Genomic DNA, 22,870 nt, shown 5'->3' with positions numbered 1-22,870 from the left:
CCTTGTCACCTCAGTGCTAGATTGATAGCACGTTACCTTCTGGAGAGGTGGGACCCTGCAACACTCAAATATAAACCTTGGAAGGATAATGCTGAGTATGTCACTGCAGAAGTCACATTTTTAATTTAATGTTTTATTAAATGTTAGATAGAATAAATTTATCTGGGCCTTGCAGACTCTATCTTAATAAATGAATTGGCACTCTTTCAGATGTAAAAAATGATCACAGCTTCTCAAGGGCATCAGAAACCCTGAAGCATAAGACACCAGTAAATACAAAAAGCAAAGGCAGCATGGACAGTGATATATTTGCAAGCACTGCGGGTGAGCCAACACTTTCAAACTGCTGAGGCTAACAAAACAAGGGCAGTGAACTCCCAAAATGGTAAAAAGCACCTGCAGTAAGAAACTGTGCTTGAGTGCTGTTGCACAAACATGTCCACTGCTGGAAAAAGTGGAAAGGGTGTGGGTTTATCATCCTCCTGCTACTATATTTCAAGATATGTTTGTACTTTTAAAATTTCATGAGCAGTATTAATAATTTATTTTTCTCCTGTCCTTTACTTTTCTAAGACTAGACTTTGAAAACAACAGGCATGGAGAAGATATATTCTCTCCCCCCTGTACAGTTATCTACAGAATGTTCTCTTGTGTTTCCCTGTAGAACTGCTGTCATTAGTAATTTTTAATCTGGCTAGGAAAAATGGTTACAAGTTCTTAAGTCAAAACCAATATGCCCCTGTCCTGGCACATCTCTCCAGAGACAAGATCTCAGCAAGTGGTTCCATTTCGAAAACATTTGGTTTACATAAGGCAGGACAGCTCAACCCTAACACTGAAAGGCTTTCATTGCATAGTTGAAACTATGTATTTCCTCAGACACTAAACTAAGTGATTGCAAATAGTTGTTAAAGTGGCCAGAAAACTGCCCTTCCTCACCTTGCCAAACAAAAGAAAAACACATGGCATGCTTTTTTTCCAGAATCCTAAAATGTTGGTGTTCAATAGCTATCCATCTCACACTGCCACATGTTCCAATGTTAGCCAGCACATGAACAAAAGCTTCCAATAAGCAATGTGCAAAAGTACAGAAAGCAGTGAGCTGTGCTAAAATTGTCTTCTCCTGCACTCTCTGCTGTTTGAATTCATGCAGCTGGCATCCTCTTGCTGAATACACAAGAGCATTTGAATAAGAAGGTAAAAAGGAAGAGGAAGAGAAACTTCCTTGGAGTCTGGCATTCTTCCAGAAAGCCAGGAAGAAAATTCTTAGCAAGTAAACACTATAAAGGAAAGTGAATGACAAAACAACACACACAATTGGGCTGATAAATTCGGAATAATGAAACAAAACACATAATTATGCTGATAAGTTCTAAATATATGATATTCTTGGTCTAACTACATGACACTTGCACCTCACTTATGAGTCCTACAACTGATGTGAAAGGAAATTAGAAGGACTTTATTCATCAAAAAGTGAAAACGTGACTTCACATAAACATATGGTTGCATGGAAACACAAGCAGTGAGATGAACTTACTAACAGTAAAAAATGACAAAAGCCAAAGCTGAGCTACACTATATCTAATCCTATCTTTCTTTAAGTGACCCAAGAAAATATATTATAGCCTCAGACAAGCAGTCACAGTTTATAACAGAAACTACATACTTACAGGGAAATTTAGTTTTTTTTATTCAAAATGTGAAGGAAAAAAAATGGAAAAAAAAAGGTTTTTCTTTCATTCCATGACAATAATAACTTAGATAGTGATCTCTCCTGAAGTGTACATCACTGGATCCAAGAACAGAAACTAGTTTTGGAAATATTATGCTATGTATTTATATGAAGAATATATTGGGCTCAAGAAATAAATGAGATAATTAATATCCTGAATTTAATTTTGTATCTGTTTTGGCTGGGATAGAGTTAGTTGCCTTCACAGTAGACTGTATGGTACTGTGTTCAGGATTTCTGACCAAACCACTGTTGATAACACCCACGTCTTACATATTTCTAAGCAGTGCTTGCACAGCCTCAAGACCTTTGCTCCTCATGCCACCCCACCCCACCAATGAGGCTGGAGGCACAGAAAAAGTTGGGAGGTGACACAGCTGGGACAGCTGACCCCAAACTGACTGAAGGAATCTTCCATACAAGATGATGTCACGCTCAGCACATAAAGCTGGGGGTTGAAGAAGGAAAGGGGGACATTCAGAGTGATGGCATTTGTTTTTCCAAGTCCCATGTGACACATGATGCAGCCCTGCTTGCCTGGAGATGGCCAAAAACCTGCCCGCCCACAGGACATGGTAAATTAATTCCTTGTTTTGTGGTTGTTTTCTTTTCTTAATTTTATAAATGTTTCTTTTTTAAAAATATGCTTAAAATATTTAATTTTGTAAATGTTTTTTGTAAATATTTTAATGAAACTGAATTTATCCCAATCTATGACTTTTCTCACTTTAACCCTTCTGATACACTTCCCCCATCCCACTGTGGGGGAGTGATCAGGTGACTGTGTGGGGCTGAGCTGCCCACTGTGGTTAAACCACAACCAGCTTTTAACTATTCTGGTAACAGGCAAACCACTTGTTTTTGGTTTTTTTTTTTTTTTGGTTTTTGGTTTTTGGTTTTTTTTTTTTTTTGGTTTTTGGTTTTTGGTTTTTGTTTTTTTTTTTTTTGGTTTTTGGTTTTTGGTTTTGGTTTTTTTTTTTTTTTTGTTTTTTGTTTTTTGTTTTTGGGGTTTTTTTTTTCATTATAATAAAACAACCACTTTTGTTTTGTATGTGGTTTTCTTCTTTATTTTCAAATCACCTTTGGTGGTGGGAAGAAGGACAGATTCAGATTTAAAGGGAAATTTGACACAGTTTCAGCTACTAAGTGAAGCCTATTGCTTTAGCCATTTTTGAGGTATACACTGCTTTGTAATTCAGACATACAAAAATGTTAACACTTTTGAGCAAAAATGTGCACATAAGCAAGCAAAATAAATATGTTTAGTGTGGATGTTGTAAGAGAGCAGAAAATCAAGAACAGCATAAGTAGCTCAGAATGTTCCAGCTGAATCTAACTTAACACTCTTAGAACATGACTCCATGTACTACCTGGTCCATGTGTCCTATTTCCTGACTAGGTTTATCAGGACACCAACAAGAGGAGTATAGGAAATGTCTTTCTGTTGCCAAAATACAAAACTTGCATCATGTTGGGAATGCGCTCTGTGATATTTACAGGGTTTATATGTCCCATGCTACAGATAAATTCAGTGTCTGGCTCCTGCTGCACAGTAAAGAGAAATTTGATAGTGGTCTAATGAAAGGGCTTATCTCTTTACTCAAGAACAAATAGAGTCATGTCTGATTGCAGTAGTTGTTACCCAAGGATACATTCTTAATCCAATATATCTGAACAATCTATTGAAAGGACCCAAGAAAGTATGCAAAGTTAGACAAGGGAAGAACTATAAAGTGATATATACAATAAGAAGCAAATATTACTTTTTTCTAATTCTTTAACATTTAGGATTTTTTCTAGAACTGTAAATATCTCAGTAATTAGTAGTTATAAAGCTCACATAGCTAAATACATGATACTGCAACAGTTCACTTTCTCTTTATTAAGAGACAAAATTTATGAGCCCATCTAAAGAAAACTATAGCCATTAGGCATCGATTACAGACTGAGATTTTCTGTAGCTAAAACTATGTTCCTGTTGAATAGGATAAATGGCCATATAAATTAATTTCAGTATTTTCAGGAAGAAGGCAACATGCCTAAATACTTCTTTTGAATGTTAGCACATAAAAGAATTCAAGATGAAATTAGTATTTCTCTGCTAATAAACAGGGATACAGCTGAAGCCTTCTACACAGTAAGATCAAACAGACTTACAATAGCTGGCATTGGCATTGCATCCACAATATAATATATACAATTTTATATATATATATATATATATATAATGTCTTCAACAATATAATATATAAAATTTTATATATATATATATATATATATAAAATGTCTTCAACAGATGGCCCAGGTAAAATCTAACTCCAAATCTAAAATACCATACAATTTAAGAAATACACATACGATCAAGAAATATTGCTCTAGACCAATATAGTATACTTTTGTAAAAAGAGCCACTAGAAATAGATTGATATCAGACCATCTGTACTGTTAGCTACTACTAGAAACCCTGAATCTACAGCTGGTGACTCATGTATTAGCTTTACCAAAACTAAGCATATGAACTTTCAAAACTGCATCAACAGAGTCAATTTACAATGAGTCAGCAAACTGCAAGTCCATCAAAGAGGACAGCAAGGGAAATAACAGCTTTACTGATTTTAACAGTAGAATTTTCTTCCCATTTTTTGCAAACAATGATACTTATTTTTTAATTGTGCACTTACTTTAAAGTGCCAAATAATGACAGTTTCTAATAGAAAATTTCTCAGAGGTACCTGGATCTCAGATGATTACATGTCAAATGTTTTTATCCTACACAAAACAAGGTAATGGATAGATAAGTAAAGAGGTAAAGATAGATGCAAAGCATTAGTATGTGTGCATATAAATGTTCATGCATGACAAGAAAGTTTTGTAGCAATCCCATTAAATGCCAAAAATCTTCTAAGTAGATGTTAAATAGAAATTTTAAAAAAACCCAAAAAACAAGAAAGTCTGGTAGTCGTAGGATGTTGTCTTTTAGTAACCTTCGATTTTGAGGATGAAAAATTGAGATTTGTCATCCACTTCTACAGTGAATAATGAGCTAATAAATTTACAGACAGATGAATGCAGTATTCTTGATTTCTCTTTAAAAAGGTAGCTACAGCCTAAATGAATTATTTTAATAAAATAGGGAATACAATAAAACACAATAAAACCCATAAATACTGTGAAAGGACTATGTTTTCAAGAACTCTACCCAACCCTTATAAATGTAAATGAGACTGTTTACTGTGGTACCATTACTCATGAGTAGAAATACCTTCTCTTTTAGTAAAGGCAAAGTTTTTAAAAATCAAAGTAATTTCTAAAAGCTGTGTATTATAAATCTTTTCACACATGGAAATTGTAAGGGATTATAGATTGTAGTCCATGTTATAGTAAGAAAGAATTATTATCCTTCATGACTTTGAGCAGGTAATTTCATTCTTTCTTCTCCCCTTTCCCTTCTTATTCTTCACCTATGAATCCTATTTTTCTTGTAAGCTCTTTGAAGAAGGAATTATTTATATCTGTAGTTTAATCCTCCAATATTGACTGGGGACTGCAGAAACAATTGCAATGCAGATATAACAAATGGATGTACAGGTAGCCACAGCTGAAAGCGTCATACCTATTGTTACAGTTACTATGAAGATGCTTCTTGGTTTGGAGCATGTGCTCTAAAGAAAACTGGTCTTCCTTTTGTCAAAAAACTCCTAATGATTTCTAATACTTTCTAGAGTTCACTACAGACTTACTTCATTTATTGTCCTTATCACTCAATTCCTCCCTTTCTGTCTTCACTTGCCTGCTTTCTGTCCCTCTACAACATATTGTTACTGTAGGAGGTATTCACACTGTCTAACTTTAGTCAACTAATTTAGGGCTCTGAATCACCCTCTTTGAGTGCCTACATCTCATAGAATATGACTATATATGGAATAGACATTTTTAAACTCAGGTGTTCTAATATGTGCTTTTTTCAAGCACCCAAAGTAGCTTGGCCTAGGTGGTGTTAATATTCCACTGCATAAAGCAATTCCTGCCAACAGTAAGCAAATTTATTAAGTGACTGGGTTACAGGTATTTTTGCATCAGCTTGGCATCTCACTTTCCTTTTTTCTCACCTAGATTTAATGCAGTAATCACACTATCTGTAGCAAAGCATAAAAGAAAAAAAATTAAAGAAGATTAAATGCAAATAGTATCTACTCATTGAATTTGCTAAGATATCCATAGAATTTAAAAAGCAAATGCCTGCTCAATAAATTGCTGCATTCAGCCAAGGAGGCTGCAGCTGTGAGTAAGACAGTACATCAGTCCCACGCCTAACCACATCTTGACCTTTCTTTTGAGACTGTCAACAAAGGTGCCAATTAGAGCAATGATTTAGAGCAACACATTTTGCGTTCTGCTAAACACAACTGTTACCAAGGGGACAAAGATCATGCATTTTGCTTCATACTGGATGCCTGATTGGCTCAATACAGATCTTCCACTGACAACCACTTTGGTAAGCCTCAAGATGAGAAGTAGGTAAGTGCACCACCCACATACTTTTCTTTTGATCTCCTGGGACACAGAAAAGGTTATACTGTAAATATCTGAAGGATTTCCTGGCATATTGTTGATTTTGTTTAGTTTGTCATCTCTCACACACAAACTCAGTCATCTATGAAATTACTAAATTCTTTTTGTATCAGGACAATGGTAAACTATTTGTTTCCATACATCACAACTAATATATGGCCATAAATTATGCATCCTAATTCAACATAATGAGAGCTGCAAGCCAGGTATTCAAACTTAGCTTCTGAAAGCCTCCCCTTCAACCAAGCCACAATAAAAGGCTTAAGCAACATATGAATCAACTATCAAATTATTTATTTAAAGAATGGTAAATGAGATAGGGTGATGAGAGACAGAAAAAGAAGAAATTTTTTTTCTGTCTCAGTTGCAAAATGAATGTATGCAATTTGGATAAAACTTAGAGAGGCAAGATGAAAACAACGTATAGTTGAATACGAACTGTCCATAGCACAAAAAATAAGTAGTTATGTACCAAGAGAAGGGAAAATAGTCTGATACAGTTTTAAATACAAGATTAAATTTTATCTTGGATTTCCATTAGCAGGATGCATGTTGATGATCTCACAAAGAACATTATCTAAAGACCACAAATTTATTTTGAGTGTACAAGAAAATCTTTAGCTGACCCAGGCATTCAAAGAATTGCTTTGAAGGAAGTCAGGCATTTCTATATGTGGTTCACTAAAATTAAAAAACCCAATATATATAACAATTACTATTAATATATATATATATATATATATATATATATATATATATATATATATTTCAATTAAAGTAAGTGGGACTAGTTTTACTCAATACAACATTGTTTGTCCATCCCAATCAAATCTGTTTCCCCACAGCAATTTCTATGAATTGATCATCTAAGGAGAAGGACAGGACATGGAACGACACAAGAAATGTCCAAGTAGGTTTTCAGTACAAGAAGTATTTCAAACTGAATCTGTATTAAGGCATACTAACTGACACTCATGATAGTCCTACTTACTTGGATCTACCAAATCCTGGGAGGTGGGAAGAACTTACATAACATACTCTACTTTAAGTCTCATATTTCTCAGTAAATGTTATGAAAAAAACTTCAAACTTTGGGCTTAAATTTACCAGGCAGTTCAGAGATGTTTGCATGCAAACTAGCTACTGCTGCATTAAAATTCTTTTACAGTTAGGCACAGGATTAACAAGATTCTTTACCAGTTGTCTCTTTTTTTAAAATAAGTACTATGTCTTTTGGGAGTGGGGGTGGTGGTTTGGGGTTTTTTTGGTCTTATGGTGAGAAAAAGTGTATTGTGTAACAGCAAGCTATAATGTAACTATGATCAACACTTCTGTCCATACTTTATATCCTTAACTGCTTCCCTAAAACTAGCCTGGGAAAAAAAAATCAGTACCTTGAAAATACACATAGTTTTGAAGCTATAAAAAGAAGCTAATTGAACTGATATATTGTTTAAATTTTAAAGAAAATGACGGTATAAACTTTATTGCTTTTCTCTTTGGCGATTTTTTTCTCCCTCTGTCTCCTGCAGCCCTAACTTACTATTGCACGAACAGAACTATGTTATACCCTCTTAATGGAATATGAATTGAAACCTAAAAGTTAAAGGCCAATCTGATTTCACTGTTCACAATCAATACAATCTGAAATTTAACAAAAAGCAGATAAACAACTAAAAACAAGTCAATGAGTGAAGCTATCACAGCTACAATTTCTTTTAAATGACACGGCAGTTAACTTCTATTAAGTTGCCTACAAGACTTGCCTTTAAAATAAAAATATTATTCATTCAGTAGAATTGGGCTTTTACAGAAGTACAGAGATAAATACAACATAGAAATCTTCAGGCTAGAGAACATTTTGAATTTTATTTATGTTTATTTTTGATATGGTTTTACAATAAATGGTCAATAAGAGCTTGAGAATATAACACAAAAGTTTGCAATACTGTATTTAATTTTGATAGGAAGGAAAAGATTAAGTATTTCCACTGATTCAGCCTTGGGTTCCATACCAATTGGGAAAATTCAAAAGAGGCACTCTGAGAGTTACGTTTTCAAAAGTCAACAGTCAAGTTCCATGAATGGACAACATTTACATACCTGCTGATGTTTACAGGTTGTTAATGTTACACTAATATACTTAAAAGAATACTTAATATGGAAGGAAATGATGTGAACATCTTGTGTTTAGGCAAGATCCAAGTATTTTGTGAAATCTTTATAAGTATGAAAACAGAAGTTTCATTTATTAAGATTCAACTAGAAGAACATTTTCTTGTCTAACAGATAAATTACATGATACCTTGTATGTTACCTGTCAAATACTTGATTTGATAGATTCTCCATTTCCCAAAGTCACATTGGTATGGAAAAAAAAAATAGAAGTTAATGTAATAATTAATGTATCTGTCCATCTAGCTTTAATGTTTTCAGCTGTTTTCTTCTGGGAACCATATATAATTCTGCTCTGAGAGATTTGACTGGATGGTTTAAGGATCACGGTTTGTCTTGCATAGAAAAGTATAAAAAAGTCAATGTCTTTGAAAAATAGAGTGCAGTCATAAAGAAAACAAAAAAAAAATAAAACCACCAAACTGAAAAAAAAAAAAAAAAAAAAAAAAACCCCCAAACTGAAAAAAAAAAAAAAAAGGAAATAACAAGTGATTTGAGGGTTCATAAAAACAGATTTTCAACCGTATCTTTGTCTTATTTGGATGAAATCTGAGTTCCACTTTAATAAAAACAGAATTCCTATTGGCTTTTACTGTTATGATTTTTAAGTGATATTGTAAGAACTAAATAGAAAAATTGCATATATTTATGTCTCTGTGATTGTATATATGTGGAAAATCCCCAGTAAGGGCAGCACAAAATTGTTCCTTAATCAAGTTCTTGATCAAGTACAGGACAGCTGAATATCATACACATATACTTCTGTGGCTGTAAACTTCAGATTAAAAAAAAACTGAAGATTTTTTCAGATTAAAAAAAAAAATTTAAAAAATGGAAAAAACCCTTAAATTCAGAAAGGTTACTCTTTGTGCCTCAAAATTCTATTAGTTTACTTAGCCTAAAGGAAAAAAAAAATCATAATTACATTTTGGTTTATATGAAATTGAAATGCAGAGGTACCAAAACATCACCCAATCCTGCTCCCAGTAGTTACATAAACTCCTGTGATTCAAACTTGATGTTTTTCTTGTTACAGATTTCAGGATGAAAGTGGACATTCCAAATAAACAAGTATTTTAACCAATATCATCCTTAACAGGTTATTCCCACTGTGATATTTCACTTACTATCTTGTACATTAAAGTAATAACTATTGATACCACTCCCCAGAAAGAAGTCATTACTTGGGACTAACAGCATGGAAGGATGGAAGGTATTTAAACATTCTATTTGAAAAACGCAGTGTCTTCTATGAGTTCTGATATCCTGCTACACCAGGAAACATAGGAGAATGCACAGCCTTTTAAGGAAAGTAGAGAAGCAAGAAGCCTGTCTGAAAATGGGAAAATCAAAATATATTAAAGTAAATACTTATATAGATTCTAGAGAAAAAAGAAAAAAAAATCCTGAAAAGAAAAAAGTACAGATCCTTCCCTGAAATGTTATAGCAGTACAGGTTTATTTCAGACAGCATTTAAATACTTATTTATTGATATATTTTATCATTATGGGTTTACATGAAAAATAGTGGGATACAGTCTTTGCTTAGTGAGTAACAGCTTCCTAGATGTGTTGAAAAGTATTCTATGACATTGTCCCAAATTAAAAAGCACCACTGAAATGGTGTATATTTATCTCTTAATACTATTGAATGCACACACATTTCAAGAGATATATCACTCCACAGCAATTGCAAAGCACAGATATTTTCAGTATGAAGCCAGCACCAGGCACAGTATTGTCACTCTTTTCCATATGCATTGTTTCCACAAAACTCTGCCGCCAATCATTTAATGCTATTTTCTTAGGTTTGGCGAGCAAACTGCAAAGACTGACACAACTTTTTATTAGGTGGCTGCTTATTTTGCAAATCTATTGTGAAAAGCATTCAGCTTTGAATTGTTGCAGTGAGCTCATATTTTTGGTATAAATTTTTTCCTCTAAATTAACTAAATGACACACGGTATAGTTTCTGTTCTTACATTCAATGCAAAAGTGTCATTAATATAACATTATGTTCACTAATAGGTGTGACTGTACAGTTTATGGTCTATCTCTGTCACTCTCATGCTTCACAAGCCCTGTGGTATTTTAGAACCTTCCAAAATAAGTGAGAGCACTGAGTTTTCTTCCTATTCTTTCTTCAAATGAGAAACTCTAAATTTTCAATTGTGCTACATTATACCAGTAATTTTTGTGTTGCTTTGAATGAACAAAAAGTTCACAGTGGCAAGTCTTACTGTCTTATAATTCTGCATCCTCTATTTTACTGTATCAAAGTAACTTGCTAAAGGAAAAAGAATATATGTGGTATAAATACTCTTATACACAGAGATACATATGTTTGCATATATATGTATAGATATGTATGTATAATTGGTCCACAGATAGCCGTAGATTATATTTCATGTTCTGTCCTCTCATTTTATCAGGCACCAGCACTAGTTATTGAGGAGTAACTAGCATTTTCATTGGCAAATTAAATACTTGATACCTGTTGTCACCTGTTAACTGGCATCAACCTCTACTCCACCCAGAGTAGTTTGGATTAGGGTTGGGTGGACTAAGGTATGGAAAATACAGGATTTATGCCAGATAAAACTGTGGGAATATCACAAGAAGTTCTAGCTTTCCTTATAGTTCCTTTACCAAACAGGTAGGGTCTGAGTTGCAGGTGTCTGATCACATTTCCCACCAATATGTTCAGGATCTCTTTTAGTGTCCATTCTGAGTTCAAGGCAGTGGCATGCATCTGTGCAAGGTGTCCCAAGCAGTCTGAGGAGCCTTCTCTGTGCAAGCAATCTTCTTGGTGAAGAAAGGTGGTGAGGTCTGTTGCATACTGTAGGCAGTCAGGGTTGGTGAAGCACACATAGACTCTCTCAGGGAGAGGATGGAGAACACTTGAGAGAAAGAGAGAGAGATACCAGGAAATAAGCAGGCCTAGGGGAGGTCAGGATCTATAAAGCCTCAAAATAAGTTTGCCCTTCCCCTTTCCAACAAGAACTTTAGATATTCCAAATCTTAAAATATCTTGGTTCATATCAGACTGTGAAAGAAAGTCTTGAAAATTAACAGCTGCCTAGACCATACAGCTAGTTTGATTTTTTCCTTATTTTCACACAAAGTCTGAAGTGTAAGAAGTAGGCTCATATACTCCTGCCTATTTGGACTGATTATATTCCTGGTTTTTAGGATTATCACCAAGACAATTCTAATAACTGTTGTGTTAGAAGTTTGCTCCCATCTTGATTTTGAATGTGTCTGCCCAACATGATGAATTAATTGCTTTTCCATTCTCTGTCCTTAATTTCCATACTTGTGGTTGCAAACAGGATAGCTGTCTCTCAAATATTTAGCTTTATTTGTGAGGGCAACTTGGCCCTTAACCTTGTTAGTGTAATTGAATAAATGTGGTGAGAACAATGTTCCTCTCAAGAGATTCAGTTTCCATCTCAGTCAGAGACTAAGTAATGTTGTGATAGGATGCAAAATGAAGCAAAACCTTTCTTAAAGATTAAAAAAAAAAAAAAAAAGCATACATACTGTCAATTTTCACTATAGCAAAACCTCAACAGCAGGATGCTTTGAGGCACCATACAAGGACCAAGTGTTCAAAATGTATTAAGTAATGTTAAAAAAAAACTGAACAGCAATTTGGCAAAATTTACAAATAACAAAGAAATCATGTTAACCAAGTCTAAATAAGACAGGAAACCTGAGAGAAAATTGACTCAGGGAGATGGGTGACCATCTTAAAAGATGTGACAATAATTTATTTAAATGCAAAATAAGGCCTATTGAAAAAAACAAACAAAAAACCCCACCAAAACAAAACAACAAATCACAAACAAACAAACAAAAAACCCCAAAAATCCAAAACCAAAACAAAGAAACCTAAACCTGTAACAAATTATTTGTTTTATCAGAGATCTCAATTACTAGCACTATCTTAGGAAAAACACCTGGGTCTCGCTGCAGACGGCTCAATGAAGAGCCCTGCTTGATGAGCAGCTGCAGTCAAAAAAGCACATAAAATTTTCAGATGCAGAAAAAATGAGGTGAAGAATAAGAAAGAAGGAAAATATGTCATTACATGAATCAATAATTTTCCATTCTCTGGAACAGTGTGAAGTACTGGTCACCCCATCACAAAAAGATATTATTGAATTAGAAGGTATTCAGAAAAGAGTGATTGTGGTAATTAGGCATATAGACAAGACTTCATATGAAAAGACTGAAAAAACCGGAATTGTTAACCTTAAGAAAAAAAAAAAAAAAAAAAAGAATAAGGAGGTATATGATGAAAGTACAAAAATGGTAAGTAGCAAGAGAAAATAGATCAGGAGCTTCTGTAGTCCTCCGTCTCATAATTCAAGAACAAAAGGACACTAAGTGAAAGTGAAAAGCAGCAGCTCCAAATCTGATAAAAGAATATACTTTTTAATGCAGCACATAATTAGATTATGGAATTCAATGCCACAGGATGTCACTGATGTCAAGACCTTACCAAGACTCAAAGAAGGACTTGGCACTTACAACTCTTGATATTCTTGGGAATTTTATGCTAACTAACTGTTAAAAGGTTTTGAAAGAGAGGTTATGTGCCATATTTCATTATTTAAAAGACAATAATTTAGAAAAGAATTTGGAGAAAATTCCCCCTAAGTGGATTTTCCCATCTTTGGCTGTTTGATTATTTTGTTCTTTTCTTTTTCTCATATGCTGACATTTTCTCTTGAGACATCTCGGCTGTCTTGGAGGGAGGCTGTGTAATAATGAATAACTATTCTGTTCTAATTACTATTATCCCAGTACTACCCCAGTATCTTAGTATCTCCTATAAAATCTTAGTATTAGGACTTTGGGCTTTCCTTTTGCAGAGTAATTGTCTTATGCTCTATTGTATTCCACTCCATTCCAGTTAGCCAACTAGATTTGTCACCCATTGTCAATTAGTACAACCATTGTTGTAAGCTATAGAGCTTTGTGCATGTGTTTGGAGCAACTGTGAAACTTCTAGAGGCAGAACCAAATACATTTTTGCTGTGACAGCTATACAATTGATTCTGTGTGTCCCAATTGTCTTCCAACCCTATCTTAACCTCCAGCTATGCTATTGACATCTTGCTTCACATCCTGCAGCTGGAAAATATATGCAATGTCTCTAAATTAGAGGCACTTTAGTTTTCAAACTTCCTATTCTCCACAGCTTACTTAACACATTTTTCTCCTTTCTGCCTGCCTGGCTGCTCAAAGAGATAAAGTATTCTTGTTCCCGTTTTTGTTCTTATACTATTTCTTTTCTAATTCATTAGCTTTTTCTTTTACCTAGTTTATTCTATATGAAGGCTTCCAGTGCAGGTAAACAATGACAGGCATAAGCATAAAAGAACTTCTCAGATCAGATCTATTAAGTGAAAACTGAATCAAAAACAGAGTGTGAGAGATACTTGATAGAAGCAGGATGGCAGATTTTGAACAGCATTTTTAAGCAGGTATTCCTCCCACTCTTATAAATTTCATTATATTCTCAAAGCTGGAGGGGATGGAGGCAGGAAGAAAACCTTTAAGTACCTACCTATGTAGCCAGCAAAATACCTGCTAAATTCTGGGAGGTTTTGGGGGTAACTACAAAGTAAGTGAAAATATTGGGGGTGTGGGGGCACAGAGAGCAACTTGTAGGGACAGATGTGGGGTTGTACATGCCTTGAAGAGAAGTTGAATTCAGACAGTGCTTACAAACTGTACACCACAGAGAGACTGTGAAGATACACTTGAAAGAAGAAAGGCAGCCACAACTGAGCTAAGATGCGACTAGCTACCACACAGAAACATGCGGTATGTTTTGTCTCCTTCTCTTCCCCAGCAACTTCCACCACAGAAGGTTTTCAATCTGTGGCAGGCCGCCAGATAATTTCATCAAAATTCTCCTTACCACAAAAGGCTAGACCTTTGAATGTCCATTCCAACCTGGGCTGTTGTGCGATTCTATGAATTGGCACTGTATATATTAGTACACCACTTTGGCACTGACTATTTTCCTGAACTTTCATATGCATGCCTCACTAACAAAACATAGTCCTATAATAATTTCCTCTTTTTCAATTTTAGGATAAAAATATTAAAGTAGCAAAAAATAGGTATATGTTCTACCTCTCACAAATTGGACTGGTATATCGCACACAATGCTACAAAACACCATGCAGATTACATATTTGTGTTGTCTTTGGAACATCCACATTGCACTCACCATATGGTTTAGATATGCCTGGGGGTTTACAGTTAGACTGCAAGACTGGTTTAGGCTGAGTTCAATCCACAGGACATGTACTGAGGACACTCAGGCATAAATATGCTATTGTAGTATGACATTCAATAGCAAAAGAGGAGAAGCTGGCTAGCAACAGTAAGGAATTTAATTTTAAAAGCCTAGAAGAAAGGGATTCTACATTATGTGGGATAATAAAAAGCATGAATACTGCTAGTCTCACAGGAATATGAGAGTTTTTTTCCAATCTTTGAATATGTATAAACACAACTCTGAATTTTTGGTATGTTTCTTGTTCTTCACCTTTTAAATTTTTAATACTTCATTCTCATTGATTACAACTCCTTCATCATGAAAGAAGGAAATACCTCTAATTTGAAAGGCACCTACTAGCAAAATACTGCATTTGTATTTTTTAAGTACTACCTAAATGAAAAAAAAAAATTATGCACAAATACTGTATTTTCAGCCATATTTTGCCAATTTTATTTTACTAAAACTCACCTAGTTTTAAATTATCTTCCTTCTTGAAAATTCATATTGTGAAAAGAAGTAGGAGACCCCCTGATCAGAAAGAGCAGATTTACCTAAATGATCATTATTTTGCAACAAAAAGTTACAAAAATTTTTCAACAAGATGTTCATGTTCCCTTTTCAAGTCTGCCAGCCTTCCTTTTGAAGTCCTCTGCTCTAAATATTGTCACCAGTTAAAAAGCATGCCCTGAAGTCAAGAAACATTTTCATATGAAAAACTGATACATTTACTGAAAACTATTCTAACAAATATGCTTTCCCCTTCTTAGCAAAGAAAAATAAATGTCACCCATCTATTAAAACAAAAGATAAAATATCTCATTATAGTTATGTAAAATTAGGTTTCCCATATTACCTTATTCACGTTACACAAGGCATGCTATCTTCCTGTTTTGCCTAGTAAAGCTAAACAACATATTGTACTTTTTTTTCCTATATCTCATATTAGGCCTGTGTTCTTTTGTTATGAATTGTGTCTGATATAGACAAATACACTTCTTTTACCATTAAAATAATCTTATCTTGAAAATTTAAGTCAATTAGATTACATAGAAATGCGCATGGAATGAAGTATGGATGTGATAAATTTCAGCATTTTAGTTAGAGGAGCATATTGTTTTGTTTTGTGTCACTGTAGGGCACTTGGTTTTCTTTTCTGCCACTCTATGCTTGATAATTTGGAAGAAGTACCAGTGAATACCATTCCATCTGCTTCCATTACGGTAAACATCTTTTAAACAGAAAAAGAATTTGTGCCTATTTTAAAAGACAAAAATTAATACGCAGAATGTTTTAAGTCCCCATTCAGCACTTCTAAAAAGTGCACCTTCTAAACCTGGAATTTCACTTACCCAATTACAAGTTAGGTTTCAGGAGTAAACGTGAAACTAAGAGACCTTCTGAAAACAAAGGCCTACTGAGTTTTATGCTCTCCAATCTATTACAACTTTGTCTATTTAACATAGAAAATCATACTCAGTCCTCTGCAGAGCTCACAGGCTTGCATGTAGCTTTCTCTACACCTTATTTGGGATTTGGCATGCATGACACTTTATCCTCAATCCAAAAGTAATTTTTTTTTTCCACTCAGTGCAGAGATTGAGCTATGCTTAATGATTTTGAATTGGTTTCCCTAAGGGTGAAGAGCTTCCTTTTTTCTCAGACATTTCAATCTGGAATGGTGTGGCTGGAAGACACCAACAGCAAGGCACAGCTTTTTTTTATTCTCTAGTTTTCATGAGGAAATAAGTCACATTTCCACAAAAACAGTTAAACAATCAGAAAAGCTTAAATGTACTCAATATTAGGTCTAAACATAACTAATACCTAACAATAGTTATAAATGTAACTTGCACTTAACATACGTATATGATATGTTTTATGCACCTATGCCTCTAAAAAAGAAATCCTAAAATAAATCACAGGGTCCCAGCACTAGCAAAGATAATAACAGATTCTCTGCTTCTATTGTCCTGGCATAAATTTACCTCTGGGTATTACTGCATAGAACCTAAGCTGTTACTATTCCCTTTGTCCACATTAAAATTTTCCAGTATTAAAATATAGACAATATCAGATTAGTAATGGCTTCCATAAAAAAACACTCATGTATCAAAATCAGCCTCTATTCAGGATTCCAAAGAGAACCAGGGTCCAGATGTCAACCTTCATCCATATAATCAACCCCATGTTATTCACTACTTAAATATAAGCAAGCAATTTCTTAAGTGAGGTGTCTGTAGGATGAGGCCTGAAATTGTTGATTTTGTTCTTAGCCATTAGTTTATGCATGTATACCTTTCTATTTTTTAAATAATTTTAAATTTAAAATTCTAAATCCTTTTACTTTTATCCAGGAAGGTCAGTTTTGGAAGTTTTAAGCTTATAATGGGAACTTCTAATATTATAAAGGACATTACAGAGTGATCGTCTCATGCTATGCAGTGGACAATTACTATATAAGATATCTTGGGTTTTTGTTTCCCCTGAGATTGCTAGTAAGAGGAATTATGAAAATGCAAAGCAATCTCTGAGCCAATAAGATTTTATAAACCACTGCAGAGATAGACATTCTGGATCGTTCTTTTCCTTTGTTCATGAAATTCAGTGGATTTTCAGTTCATGGTAACTGGAGTTCTCTCTTGAACTATTCTTCTTCATTTCCCTTCTAATCTCCCAAACTGTCAGTGTTCGGACACAAGAACATTTTTTTTCCCCAGCTCATTCTTTTCTTCCAAAAGATCTCAAAGTACAAAGCAGACAATTATTTATCCAGAGATGGATGAAAGCAGACACTATTGTCACATTTTTAGTAAGTTTGCAGACGATACCAAGTTGGGTGGGAGTGTTTCCTGTTGGAGGGTAGGAAGGCTCAGCAGAGGGATCTGGAAAGGTTGGATCCATGGGCTTAGGTGAATTGCATGAGGTTAAATATGGTAAAGTGATGCGTTCTGCACTTGGGTCACAATAATCTCATTCAGCCCTACTGTTTTGGGGATGGATGGCTGGAAAGCTGCCTAACAAAAAAGGACCTGGGGTGCTGGTTGGCAGCTGGCTGAACATGAGCCAGCATGTGCCCAGGTGGCCAAGAGGGCCAATGGCATCCTGGCCTGTATCAGCAAAAGTGTGACCAGCAGGATCCGGGCAGTGATTGTCCTCCAGTACTCGGCACTGGTACACACCTCAAATCTTGAGTTCAGTTTTGGGCCTCTCACTACAAGGACACTGAGGTGCTGGAGGGTGTCCAGAGAAGGGCAATGAATCTGGTGAAGAGTCTGAAACCCAAGTCTTACAAGGAGCAGCTGACATTATCAAGGTTGTTTAGACTGTTAAAAAGGAGGTTCAGGGGTGAACTTGTACTCTTTATAAGTACCTGAGAAGATGTTGTAGCCAGGTGAGGGCTGCTCTCTCCTCCCAGGTAAAAAGTAATAGGATAAGAGGAAATGGCCTCAAATTGTGCTGGAGGAGGTTTAGATAGGATACCAGGAAAACACCTCGGAGAAAAGGTTGTCCAGCATTTAAATGGGCTGCCCAGGGAAGTTGTTGAGTCACCATTCCTGGAGATATTTAAGACCTGCAGTTGTGGCCCTTACAGGCATGGTTTAGTGATGGACTTGGCAGTGCTCAGTTAATGGTTGGACTCACGATCTTAAAGGATCTTTCACTCCTAAATTATTCTCATTCTGCAAAGTTCTGACATGGGACGAAGGAATAGAGAGTCCTAAACATGTCTGATTTTTTTCATCGTGTGGAGGGAAGGTATATTTGTGGTATAGATATTTTGTCCTCCACTCAATCAGTGAATGAATCTGTTGGAATTGTAGCTATTTGTGTAAAATTATGTAATTCTGATTAGTTATTAACTTCTGCAATTCCCAGGTAGCTAACACAGGCTTCAATTGTCACATAATAAGTCAAAAGCAAAAGGATAAGCTCTCTGCGGTAACTAAGATAATGGCTGAAGATTTGAGAGCTAGCATTTGGCCAAATTGAAGATTTGTACAGGACAAACAGGGCTGAGAAATAATTTTAATCAATAGTGGACAATTTTTGACAGAGAAAATAAAAAGATGCTATTGATCTTATCAACCTTATCTTGCACTCTCCTTAATTACTATGGCCAAATTAGAAGTAGTATCTCCTACTAAATTGTTCATGCCAACAAAATTTCCGTACAGTTAACTCCAAATAATGAATAGCCTACAGGACAACTTTTATTCATAACTTCATACATTTTTAACAATGTTTTCTAAAACAATGGTTAGAATTGTGACTCTTGGCCTTAACAGAAATCAGTAGCAGGTGTATGTTATCCAAAAGAAAATTAGCATTTAGTTGATTTGTTATTTTGCTGTGTGCTACTTCTCTACCAATGTCTTCTAATGTGTTGGGCAATTTGCAGATTCAGTTTTCATCCAAGTGAGGCATTTGAAGTGCTAGGCTGGTCCCAACATTCTGAAAATTATCTATAGCTGTTCCAAGCTGCTTCTCCCATGTCCTAATGGGCAGTACTCTGGCTTTGCAACAGCTGTTGGCCTATTTAGACTATATCTAATGATCCCCTGAAAAACATATGGCTTTATAAAGGAATCTGTGAGGAACCAATAACAACTCCTTTTTCAACAGGTCTAAATACAACATTGAAACACTTTTACAATACATCGTTCACTCTGTGGGGTTTTATTTATGTATTCACCAACTTGTAATTTGGTAAATTCTGTCTTCTTGTTTTATTGGGAATTTAAATTTAGCCTATTGCCAAAGAGAAATTGACCAAAACTTCACAAGAATCTGAAGCAGACAGAACAAGTCTCTGAGTGAAAGTATAGGAAAGGCTAATGAAATGCCTACATCAGAGAAATCAGCATGCAAAAAGGCAAACGCTGTTAAGAATTTCACTCTCTAACATGAAAAATATTTATACTCCTCTAACCTGTAAGCAAGTTATTACTGATAAAAATACCCACTGATACTCACAAAATTTAAAAAAAAATACAAAAACAATTATAAGAAATTATTTTAAGGAATAGAATTACAATTCAGGCATTGTTTGGGAAGACAATTATTTGCTATTTTTAAAAGTAGCTTAACTGTACCCAAATATCTACGGCAATATATCAATCATCCCCCAAGTGACACCATACACACTCAATCTATCATTCTCAAGGTGCTCTACTGCCCTCAAAGAAAGTAAAAGCATTTTAATAAATAATCAAGGTACAAAATCACATTTCACTTTGAGGAGACTTTTACTACTACTTTACTCTCAACATAGAAGAAGAATGGCCCCTTCAAGTAGGGGCCATTTCCTATGTGCCTGTAGAACAAAGGGCTCCATTGGAAATAGTAGCAAGAGTTCTCCCTCTTCCCTCCCCATTCAAGAGAAACTTTTCACTGTGTAACCTTCCACAGGGTAGAGGAAAGGATTCATGAGAGTGAATCCTCCCAGCCTGAGCATGTAAAACTTATTATTACCATGACAGAAATCTCATTTTCCAAGCATACTTTCTCCATTGCAGAATACACAAGGTTTAAATGCAGATGCAGTCAAAATCTCATTAATGACTCAGATCAAGAGCTGCCATTGATCATTAAAACATAAATGCAGTGACTTCTAAATCTTAAAATGACACAGTAGCTGTGCATTTTGGGAAATGAGAGGAACTGTGACTATAATGTAACAATCCATGAATATTTTCTTCCTGCTGTCTAAGCATTGCTGAGATTTTCTAGGTAATATGAAAAGAACAACATAGCCTTTATATGACATTTTCAAACTATCTGTTAAAAAAATAGAGAAATAGTCTGTGTTTTTCTTCATGTCTATCATACTCTGCTTTCTTGATGTGTGTGTGGTTTGCCTTCACTCTGAAAAGAGTTGCTTAAAAAAAAACTTTAAAAGCTTCTCCCTTTATTTTTAAAACATAAGATTTTGTGAATCTTATTCTAAACATTCTCTAAAGAAGCATATCTTACTAGAATACAAAGTCTGAAATACAATGGCAATTTTACATAAATGAACACAAGCCAGCACTTGCTAGTAATGGATTAGAATCTGAACTGGGCACCAGCTGCAGGTAATGGCCACTAGTGGGACTCACTGTCTTCATCACTTATCATCACAAAAAATGCTTTATGGCAATTAAAGATATGGAGTTGAATAAAAAAAAATCTAAAAAAAAAATGTAACAGAAAAGAAACCTGGTGGTCATCATCTGAGAGTCCCTAATATTCATAAAAAAGAAACTAATGTCTATTTCCTATTTATATTTAAATCCTACACATTTAATGGGAATTGAGAATGTAACAAAATAAAGACACACCCCATAAAAAAAAAAAAAAAAAAAAAAGAAAAAGAGATAAAAAAGAAGAAACACAACAAAAAGAAGAAAAAAACCCACCCACACACACACAAAAGAAACAACCCACAAAAAAAAAGTCATGGTTAAAAATCTTTTAATTCTAAATTTCACTCATAAAGCCACAATTTGGAAGAGGTGTTTATGAAACTTTTTCAATTTCATGTAACACACAATATGTGATCTGATTGAAACAAAATAATAACCAATCAAATAATTGTAATTGTACCAAAAATGACTCTGTATTGCAAACAAGTTCTTTAGGAAGTCAATGAGAATTACCAAGTGACAACACAAATTGTCTGTGACAAAAAGACTGCAGCTGGAGTTTTGCGCAGCAGTAATGCTATTGGTCTAGGTGGGCAGAATTTAGAGGAAAACTAAGCACTTCTAAATGAAAAAAATGCAAGCGTGTGATGGGTTGACACTGTCTGGACAGTAGGTGTCCACCAAAGCTGCTCTATCTCTCCCCTCTTCATCTGGACATGAGAAAGAAAATATAATGAAAAGCTCATGGGTTAAAATAAGGACAGCAAGAGATTGCTCAGCAAGTACTGTCACAGGCAGAAAAGACTAGAGTTTGGGAAATTAACCAAATTCATTACCAATCAAATGAAAGCTGGATAATGAGAAGTAAACCCAAATCTTAGTGACATCTTCCTTCCACACCTCCCTCCTCTCTGGACTTAACTTTATACCCTAATCTCTATGTCCTCCCCTCTGCAACACAGGGGACAAGGAATGGGGGCAGAGGTCAGTGCTTCTCCCTGAGGGGGAGAGCACCTCACACTCTTCCCTTGCTCCAGCATGGTATCCCTCCTATAATAGACAATCCCCCATGAAATTCTCCTGTGGGAACAACTCCCATCTCTTCAGCAGTGGCTGCAGCACGGGTCGTTTCCACAGGGTGAAGTCCTTCAGAACAGGTTGCCGGTATGGGACCCCCCATGGGACAGGTCACAAGTCCTGCCAGCAAACCTGCTCCAGCATGGGCTCCTGTCTCTCTCTGGGTCCACAGGAGCCAGGAACCTGCCCCAGCACAGGATCACAGCTTCCTTGGGGCATCCAAATGCTCTGGCACTGGGTTCTCCATGGGCTGCAGCGGCACAGCTGCCTCAACACGGGCTGCACCATGCACTGCAACACAGTAACTTTTTATCCTTCTTAAATGCGTTATCACAGAGGTGTTACCACCATCACTGATGTGTTTGGCCTTTAATCAGCAGTAGAGTCCATCCTGGAGCTGGCTGGCATTGGCTCCATTGGACATAGGGAAAGTTTCTGGAAGCTTTTCACTGAAGGCACCACTGTAGCCGCCCCCACTATCAAAACTTTGCCCCATAAACCCAATACCGGGAGCAAACAGCACCCCTCTCACAGCTTTCTAAGCCATCCACCTTTAAAGCTCACCAACTCAACTGCCAGATGTGCTGAAATGTCATTTTAAGGAAGAATCTAAGGTAAATTCCCTCCAGCACAAGTCCCAGTCTCTACAAATAAGCATCTTGCTTAATAAATTACTGGTTTTGTTTTTTTTTAACACATTATACTTTGGCAATGTAGATGTTACTATTTTTTTGGTGTTACTCTGTGTTAAAGAAAGACAGGAGCAAATGAGGCCTCAAAAGCTGCTCTTCATACACTCCCTGCAATGTAATTGGCTTTATCTGGTTTTAAATGAAAAGCAGCACACAAAGGGTAGGACCTTGGGGGGGGGGGGGGGGGGGA

The 22,870-nt window shown here is 35.5% G+C and overlaps 1 protein-coding gene across 8 annotated transcripts in view; it reads right to left on the bottom strand.

Annotated features, from left to right (window-relative positions):
• Positions 1 to 22,870, bottom strand: part of PCDH9 (protocadherin 9) — a 669,079-nt gene that overhangs the window by 480,825 nt on the left and 165,384 nt on the right. Inside the window, exon 4 of one of the 8 annotated variants that reach the window (XM_041487651.1) lies at positions 20,179 to 20,186. The exons of the other annotated variants lie outside the window; for them this stretch is intronic. Coding sequence (XP_041343585.1) covers positions 20,179 to 20,186 — 8 coding nt within the window. The remainder of the gene's footprint in view (positions 1 to 20,178; positions 20,187 to 22,870) is intronic. 8 annotated transcript variants of the gene reach the window in all.

The sequence above is a fragment of the Pyrgilauda ruficollis genome, unplaced genomic scaffold, assembly GCF_017590135.1.
Source record: "Pyrgilauda ruficollis isolate IOZ18807 unplaced genomic scaffold, ASM1759013v1 scaffold82, whole genome shotgun sequence".
Classification (NCBI taxonomy): Eukaryota; Metazoa; Chordata; class Aves; order Passeriformes; family Passeridae; genus Pyrgilauda; species Pyrgilauda ruficollis.
Note: the sequence above shows the minus strand (reverse complement) of the source record. Positions and strands in the feature narration are given on the sequence as shown.